The sequence below is a fragment of the Dendroctonus ponderosae genome, unplaced genomic scaffold, assembly GCF_020466585.1.
Source record: "Dendroctonus ponderosae isolate FM_Combo_2020 unplaced genomic scaffold, Dpon_F_20191213v2 Dpon_F_20191213_5, whole genome shotgun sequence".
In the NCBI taxonomy this organism is placed as follows: domain Eukaryota; kingdom Metazoa; phylum Arthropoda; class Insecta; order Coleoptera; family Curculionidae; genus Dendroctonus; species Dendroctonus ponderosae.
The window spans coordinates 7,700,652-7,710,021 of NW_026018715.1; the positions used below are offsets into that span (position 1 = coordinate 7,700,652).

General features: G+C 36.0%; 2 protein-coding genes across 8 annotated transcripts in view; both read left to right on the forward strand.

Moving 5' to 3' along the window:
• LOC109539623 (C-terminal-binding protein) overlaps nt 1–4,210 on the forward strand; it is a 13,576-nt gene extending 9,366 nt beyond the window's left edge. For 2 of the 7 annotated variants that reach the window (XM_019907488.2, XM_048666552.1), the window contains exons 5-7: nt 442–747; nt 1,724–1,902; nt 2,130–4,210. In XM_019907488.2, the coding sequence (XP_019763047.1) occupies nt 442–747; nt 1,724–1,902; nt 2,130–2,198 (554 nt within the window). In that variant the 3' untranslated portion in view covers nt 2,199–4,210. Of the gene's footprint in view, nt 1–441; nt 748–1,413; nt 1,488–1,723; nt 1,976–2,129 lie in introns of those variants that run through there. The other 5 variants (XR_002172132.2, XR_002172133.2, XM_019907490.2 and 2 more) reach the window with 5 other exon arrangements.
• A 3,026-nt stretch (nt 4,211–7,236) lies between these two features.
• LOC109539521 (U3 small nucleolar ribonucleoprotein protein MPP10) overlaps nt 7,237–9,370 on the forward strand; it is a 3,667-nt gene continuing 1,533 nt past the window's right edge. The window contains exons 1-3 of the mRNA XM_019907302.2: nt 7,237–7,924; nt 7,984–8,179; nt 8,270–8,680. Of these exons, the coding sequence (XP_019762861.2) occupies nt 7,378–7,924; nt 7,984–8,179; nt 8,270–8,680 (1,154 nt within the window). The 5' untranslated portion in view covers nt 7,237–7,377. The remainder of the gene's footprint in view (nt 7,925–7,983; nt 8,180–8,269; nt 8,681–9,370) is intronic.

Consider the following 9,370-nt stretch of genomic DNA (forward strand, 5'->3'; position numbering starts at 1 on the left):
TAAAATATGATTTCTTGTTACACTACACTACGAATTACGTTTACATAACTTAAATAATTCTAAAGTATTTGACACATGAAAATAATATTAGATTTAGATATTATAAATCGTAGTAAAACAAACACTTATTTTGCTCAGAGAATCCAAAAATGCAATAATATATAGGGTATTTCATTTAGAAAAACACAACTTTGATACTTTGAGGGCTTTTGGGACACTCTGTACATTACAAAAATATTTTTAAAATGTGCACCCGATAGGCGTCTGTGGATTAATCAAATAATACTTTGCAAAAAACAAACGGGCTAGCCGCAAACGTCTGTGCCGTATAGCGTGAATAACCCTGTAGAATGTCGGCCAGCGCCCCTTCCACTTTATCTGAGTTCATTATTCATTTTCCGTCGTACAATAGCAATATTAACGGTTTTACATTACTTACAGCAAGAGGTGGACTTGTGGATGATGATTCCTTAGCCCAAGCGCTGAAACAAGGCCGTATCAGAGCCGCTGCATTAGATGTTCACGAAAATGAACCCTACAACGTATTTACCGGCCCGCTAAAAGACGCCCCCAATGTTCTGTGCACACCTCACGCTGCATTCTATAGTGATGCTAGCGCCACTGAGCTTCGTGAGATGGCGGCCAGCGAAATTAGACGTGCAATTATGGGTCGAATACCTGATTGTCTCAGGAACTGCGTGAATAAGGAATACTTTATGGGACCCGGCCAATATCCAGAAGGTACAGGTAATATTTATTATGATCTTTGCTGTTGTATTAATTGAAGGAGGAATTCCCCAAGGAGGAACAAAATCTGTCAAGTATTAATTATCAATATATTTATCTGATTTGAATCAATAAGAATCAATTATTGTTTAAATAATTCTTCGTTATTTCGGTTTATTGCTTATAAACAGTGCTCAGTCTGTAAACGTAAAGAATGTACAGAAATTACAAATTTAACAAAGTTATTGCATCAATATAGAGAATCAAAAGTAAACAGCTTAGTTTTTTGGTCACCTGCACGCAAATATTCAAGGTGATTCAAAAATGCCTCAAAATTGGCATCATTTCTGCAGGGGTGTTTAGGTAATGCAGGAAAATCAATAATTCTTACAAAAACTTAATTCATAAAATCTATCTATGTGATCATATTTGCCAATAACCCTTTTCTCATTAACATTACGTATATACCTGTTGTTTTATGCATATTGCAACGAAGGTGAACTAAAAGACATAGAAGTTTTACAATCGACCTCTAAATCAGTTGAGAACAATTCGGCTTTTCAATTGAGTTCCCAAAAGAATTATATAAATAAATACTTGCAGTACTTAATGCCTATCTGCTATTAGCCGGTTTACCGGTATTGGACATTGTCTGTAGGTAAATAATAATACGATTGTCTTTTGTAGCTTAGTGATGGTTTAGATGTTTGGTAGTTTAGGGATTAGGGATGTATGAAACGAAAAGCAAAACAAGCAATTTGGTAAGATTCATAATTTTTAAAAGAAATATTTGAAAGATCGCTTTTTGCGTCAATAATTTCGTATAATAATCGTTTACAATTTGCTTATCTATGTCGACACAGTTTTCTGAATCACTTTTCCATTCTTGTCAAGTAATTCCCCGTAACTTCTTAAAAAGAATGAGGTGAATTGTGAGTTTTTAGCTGTTTAAGTCTAGGTGTTTATTTATTTTTTTATAATTTTATTTCTGTTTTAGTGTCTCCGGCGGGTGTAAATGGAGGATATTACCCGGGCGCAGGAACACTTCCTGTGCAGCAAGCGCATTCGACGACAACACATGAGGCGCCCCATACAGTCGCCCCAAGTGTACCGCCACCTGCTCCGCAGCCGACTGCTTCTGTGGGGCCGCAAGTTCAGGTTCCACCCCATGCTCTAGTGAGTACTTCTGACCTTGGCATGTGAGACTGACATGTGGTTTTTCAGTTTTTATTTCCTCGCATATTTAAAGGTTGGTTAGGTTAAGTCTACACGGCACTGAGTTGTGTTGTGTCGCTAATTTTGTCCGTATTTTTTTCCCCAGATGTGGGAAGAAAATTGGGACAAATTCCATGATGTGTAACGGTTGTTGATGTTTGATTTCCAATGTTAATTCTTTGTTTTAGCCGCTAAGTACTCCGGAGAATACAGCGAACCATCTGACTCCAAAACCTGAACCATCGGAGGTCCACTAGCAATAATCTGACGAAAATGGGCTCACCATCGATATTTCGCGAGCAGAATTGATCATGTTTTTATTTTATTTTGGTTGACACTTTATACATATCGGAACGGTTTCAGTATTTAACATCACAACTCACCCTGCTTTCTCACTGTTTCAAACCGACTTCCGCCTGGTTGGAGAAAAATATTTTGATCATGTAAGTATTGATCATGAGTTTCTCTTTGCGTTCGCATAAAATGTATAGTTATGTACTAGCAATGAACGAATTTGAGATCCTCATTTGATAATTGTAATTTTATTATCAAGAGTTCATTGAAGAAAATCCATTCGAACGTTGCTGTATATTTAACGCATTTCTCGTTCAGGCGGGAGTTGGTTTATTTGCCTTTTCACGGTGTTGTGGATCGGCTTTACTTAAGTTTGGCCGGTTCTCAGCTGTTAGTAATTTTTCCATTTTGAGCCACGATGTTTATGTACATATTTGTGTCAGATATGAAGATCGCAACTTTCTCAAAATTCGGCCGGATAGATCCATGTTGTGGATTTATCGAGCGTTCGCTCTTTTCTTAAATCAGCATTTGCGGACGGCATGTCGCGATGTCCTTTTCACTTGTATAAATATCATATTTTATGTTAGTTAAATTTTTTTCTCTGGTAAATATGCGCATTCTTTAATAATGCTTATATATTTTTAAGGGATGTATGTGATCCCACGCTTGACAATGAATGACTTTTGAATGTTATTAAAGAATGTGAAAATTAGTCCTATTTTTAGTGTAATACATTTAATCAAAAAGTTTTAAGGATGTTGAGGAAAAATGATTCAGTTTTCCTCAATAAAATAGAGTAAAATGAAACCATTTTTAAGTTAATTATTAATTATTACATTTTTGCAACTTTTACTTTCTATTCAGTTCGCGCCTTTTTAACACAACAACATTTTGTACCCAGCGATCATAGACTAGCTTTTTTGGCAAAGGACAATTTTCAGTTTTAATTTACGTACAGCTGCACCGCCTGAAAAGTTTTTAAATGGATTTCGGTAGCAACTGTACCAATTTAGAAACACTCAAAATTTGGTGTTATAGTTCGGCTGGGCCCAATTGGCATGTTGCTATTTTGAGATTCAAATAATTAAAATTAATTTCAAAAATCGTATTTTTGCAGTTATTGGTATGTTGAATCTATAAACCGGGGTTTTTTTATGCCATTTTAATAATTTTTGAACAAACGTTGGAATTTTTTCGTAGAACGTTTGTGTTAAAAACATTCAATGGTGTTCACTTATGAATGAAATCTGTCACCAAATCAGATTACGACCAATTTGGTGTTGGGGTTTAACGTCTTTGAAAGAACCAAATGGTTGTTGGTGTCAAAATTATGAGGCATTTTCATCACTGTTTCCGGGATTATTTGGATCTCAAAACAGTTGTAAATATGCTGTCATCATTTGTGACTGTTTGCAATCGGCACGAAACCTGGAAAGTTTAGTTTTCAATAGAAACTTGGTTGATTTTTCACCAGAATAACCCAGTTTTGATTTATAAATTTAGTTAGTGCGGAGAGACTCCGAATCAACCCTGAAACGTATAAAATGTGTATAAAAGAAGTGGACTTAAACATTATTATGGTGAAGTGCAGTTAAATATAATTTTCTTATAATTGTAGGATAAATAGCGGTATTGTGACTAATTGCCGTGATTTCGACGTCGGCCGGTCAGCCCATTGCTCGCCCCTCGAGCGCTTTTTGTATTATTGATTTGTTACATTCCAACCGACACCAACAGACAATTCGAACTATCAGTGAAGGTGCACTATTTGCTCACAGTATATTTTTATATATAAGAAATCGACTTATAAAAAAAGGTAGAAAATGGTTCACCAACTGGTTGAGTTTCACCGCGTAATTTGTTGATTAACGGCGCGCTAGGACGAGCATTGGCCTTGACAGCGGCGACGAGCAGCAAAAATTTGTAGGGCTATTGGACTTCCACAAATTTTGAAATAAATATGTGAAAATACTTCGGTGGTTTTAATTTAGACGGATGCCTTTTTTACTCTGAATATTAGGTTAAGGGACCCTAGGCTAAGTAAATAGAATTGTAGAACGTAATAATTGAGGTGTAAAATTCCTATAATAATAATAAAGTTTAGTTTTTTCTTTAAATGGCTACTTACTCGGACGGGGTGAATTTACAATCAGTTCTTTATGTAACTCAATTTTTGCGGGCCTTTGTCATTTTCAAATTCTTTTTCAAGTTTCATACATTAATTTCTTCATTTTCATCATAGATTGCGCACAATTAAGTCTGGATCAGGACAGCATTGCCAACCCATTAGTACGATTTTCGCTTCATTCACTTATTCTTCCTTGTTGGGCATTTTGTTGCTTTATCTAACTAAATCATTAATTCTACATTGTCCAATCCAGACCAAGATTGGCCTGTTCAAGTGGATGGACTCCCTATCGCTTTGTGCAATTCATAGGAAACTTAGGCGAACCCTTTTTATAGAGAAAAAGCGTTTAATCAGAGACTGCCAAAAATAATGGTTAACGTATGAACCAGCCACTTTTTTGTATGTTTAAACAGAGACCAGGGATTATTGTCTCTGGTTTAAACTTGTATATGTACGTAGGCTTTTCTGTTCGTGAATTTGCACGAATGCATTACTGATTTCAGTAAGCACGTCGTAGTTAGCGTGTGCATAAAAAAGTTGCGCAGCAATAAAGTTAATTTTAGGTACATTTTATAGGGCATAGTCCTTTCTAAGTGCCTAAGTTTCATCATCTTCATGCAATTTTTAAATAATTTTCCAAAATTGCGTTTAGTTGATGAAGTTGTTTTTGCATGCCGACGTTTGGCATTTATTTATTCAGAAATCAGCAAACTAAGCAAAGTGAAAGTTGCATAGAGTTTATAAGGGAAAGTCTCCTTGATAAGTTAATCAGTTCCGATTTTCAGTTTTCATCGGGGAAATTTCAAGAAATTTTTGAATTTGCATGTTTTTTTCTTAAGGAACTTGCACAGGATCGCTTCTGTGTACATTTATAAAGGAAAATCTGTTTTATAAATACAAAAAGTTTCAATTTTGAATCATCTTCAGGATATTTTTCGAATGTCGGGATTGTTTATGCAGGTCAGAGTTTAACAGTTATTTCTTCCAAATGCAGTCAAGTAAAGATTGAAGTTTGTATAAATTTCATTGGGTATAATTTGTTTCATAGGTAGCGAAATATTTTCACGGCTTTTTTAAATGCGCAATAGACTTTTCTGTTGTCCTCAGTTTGGCATTTATTTTTGAAAAAACGAGTAAAGTTGGAGATGCTGTTTCGCAGCTAAAAATGCAGTGTCCCGTAAGCTCATGATCAAAAAGGTACTGCGATATTCTCTGGATCAAAAGAAGACGATCTGACCCAACTTTTCTTAACAAAAAATGTCTGACTTCTCTGCTATTGATGGTCAAAGTTCTTCATAAAATTGACCTTTTTTGAAATATCGGGAGAATGGTACGATGTATTTTGGTGAAACTCGCTGTGAATTCGTAGTTATGTGAGACTCATATCTTGACTAAACAATCGAGTTCAGCCGTTTTGGAAAAGTGGTGAATTCTTCAGTGTCGTGATACAAAAACTACCAGAACTTTTTAGTTGGAGGATGAAATCAACTCTTCTTTTTTCGGTTGATGCACTAATCATTTATTCACAATTTTGTGCTCTTTATAAAATCTTGCAGCATTCATAGCTTTTGCCAAAAAAATATTTCGCTTTCCTTGCCACTTAACAATTTCAATTTAAAAACATAGCATTTTAATGCTATGTTTTATGCTAATATTTTAATATAAGTCAGTATATGGCGCGCGTTGATGCACCATGCGTTTCGTTTCGGGCCTACCCATAGAGTAAGTAAAAATTTAAAATAAGTAAATAATTGTTTTACTTTCTCTATGGGCCTACCTATTGAACTCGTCTTTATCTATGGGTAAGCCTTGCCTTGGACACCGCGGAGTACGTGTGGAAGTGCCATTTGAAGCGAAACGCCGCAGATGTTCTGCGGTGCGATATATGGCGTTTCGGTTGGAGCTGCTAGTTGAGAAGTGGCGGATAGATTTCGCCACAGGACTCCTCTCCTAGTGACAACGTTGATGGAGTTGTGTGATGACGACAGAGAGAGGGAGAGACAGATATGAGCGAGGCCCTGCCTTAGACACCGCGGATAGAGTACATAGAATCCAAGCAGGGTTGCCAGGTCCGAAAATCGAGTTTCGGTAGATAAGATCGACACTTTTCGGTAGAAAATCGGTAGACTCATTTTTCTTTCATCATTAAAGGCTCCATAAAATCGCGCGTTTTTCAAAATTTTTAAACTTACAGGAATATTAAAATAAACATGAGTCAGTAGAGAAGTAAAGATGAAATTGTACTCGTTTTCAGCTTATTTCTCAACTTAGTTTTCATTAGATTAACCTGTGAAAATATCCGTTCAACTTGGCTGATGAGTGAGGTAGAATAAGCAGGTTACAAATAAAATTGGAAACACGAATGTATCAGCTCCATATTTCAATATTTGTACTTGGCTCCAAAACTCTTCAATATTTCCAGAAATTTTTTTAATTTCTTCAACATTTCGCGGCAGACGTCATTCTGTGTCCAGACCTTGTAATTCACTATAATTTATTAAATTTGGAAATATCATTGCAACATCAGAAATATCGGGTTGTAGGGAACCTGATTTCACTATTAAAAGATCCATGAAAGATAATTTTATCATATTTATGATCTATATGGCGGGCTTGATTGCATGAATCTACTTTGATCATGAATGGAAATATGTTATATTATTTTAAGTAATCCACGGAAATTGGCATGGTATCGGTAGATGGTAGGTTTCTTGACAAATCGGTAGGTCTACCGAAAAATAGGTAGACCTGGCATCTCTGATTCGAAGTGCTATTTGAATCGAAACTGAAACTGCATATTTTACGGTGAGATATATGGCGTTTCGGATAGAGCTGCTAATTGAGAAGTGGCGGATAGTACACCACAAGTACATTAACATAACCTATCAGTGGTAGAGCCAGGTAGAGAAAGGAAAGAAGAAGAAGAACAAAGAGAAGGATAACCATAAATAAATAGAAGTAAGCATAACCTTGAAAGTACGTGTTGGTGAAATGGTGAAAACGGATCAGAAATGGAGACTAACCGGTTAGAAACGTTTCTTGAATCATTTTCAAAACATATTGAAGATGTACCAAATTTCCATGACTCCAATGAAGCGTTATACGGTAGTTTAAAGTCAACTTTAAAGGATTTATATGATTTCACTAAAAGCGAAGAAATCGTATGCAATGTGCCTCAAAGTAAAGTTTTAAGTGCCCTGAAAAAGTTGATCGTTGAAAATTTCGATTTGGAGCAGATATGGCAGCAATTGGAACTGCAAAACACGAGTATTGTAGAGCACATGGTTAAAGACATAAGTGCTTTACTCGTTGCAAAAGAGAGATTGGTTTTCAGTTTCTTATCTAAGGAATTAAGTAATGGGCTTAGCACAGACGACGAAAGCAACTCATCTGCTGCAGATGAACCGGAACAGGAAATCATTGAAGATGATAATTCCAATAATGAATCTGCCTCTGATAGTGAAGATGAAGATGATTGTTCACCTCCCCTAAAGAAGTATAAAGAGTCGGTGGTCGATGACGAATTCTTCAAATTAAACGAAATGGAAGAGTTTTTACGTAAGATGAAAACTATAATATTAATGTAGTAACTTAACTTGAAAACGATTCGGTTATAGGAAAAGAAGAAAATCCGCCATCAAAAGTCCCAAACGACTCTGATTCTGAAGAGGAGGATGTCGATTTGTTTGAGAACGATAGTGACGAGGATGAAGAAGGAGAGGATGAAGAAGGAGAGGATGAAGCAAAAACTGCCAGATTTAAAGATTACTTCGTTGATAAAAGACAAGATGAACCCAAGAGGAAGAAAAACAGGTATAGAACAAAATCTAAATTATTACCTAATGAAAAATCAACACAAACCGGTTTAATTTCATAATGAACACCTCAAGAAATGTTTTCCAGATTAATGGACGAATTGGAAGAAGAAAATAGTGGCTCTGAGCAGGATGAACTTGAACCGAATCACTTCAAGTCATCCTTAGAATCGAGGCAAGAGCGCTTAAATCGAAAAATTGAACAGCTTGAAGAACAAGCGATTAGTGACCAGCCCTGGCCATTAAAGGGTGAAATTACTGGGCAAACAAGGCCTCAAAACTCTCTGTTAGAACAGGTTCTGGACTTTGATTTAACATCTAGACCAGCCCCTGTTATCACAGAACAAGCCTCCTTGCAACTGGAAGATATAATAAGGCAAAGAATTAAAGATAATGCTTTTGATAGTATCGAAAAATGTGTCCGACCTATAGACAGGCCGTTTGATTTCAAGAAGAAGTTATTATTGGATCAAGAAAAAAGCAAAGAGTCGTTGGCCAATATACTACAATATATATACACTCAACGACAGTGGAGTGTCAATGTTTGGGGTGGTATTATGGGTGACTTTATACTTGGGCCACATTTCTTTCAGGGGCACATATTTGCATTTTTTGCAAAATGATTTGCCTCAACTTTTGCAGAACATTCCTGCCCATTTAAAGGAAAATATGTGGCTACAACATGACGGTGCTCCTTCACATTTTGCATTAACTGTCAGACACTATCTTAATCGTAAATTTAAATATAGATGGATCGGCCGTGGCGGTCCCGTTTCTTGGCCACATAGGTCGCAAGACTTAACAAAATTGGACTTTTTTCTATGGGGTCACATCAAAAATATGGTATATCAAACTCCTCCGACTACTGCAGAAGATATGAAAGACCGAATAGTAAATGCGTTTAGGAATTTCACAAGCATAGAGATGTTACGAGAAGTACATGCTTATTAAATAAATTTACATTTAATCAGACGTTTGTTTTTTGTTTCCATGGTAACATGTCGGGTACATGTTACATAGCTTAGAAACGGTGCTTCTCAGAACTAGGGCACCTTATAAAAACTGTCGTAAAATGAGACGTTAAATTTGAAATTGAGAAAAAAAATAGGGGGTTCCATTTGAAATAAGCAACTTTTTGAGGTTTAAAAACATGCAAGTTTAGAGGCTAATTGCGCGGTTTAGAAGTATT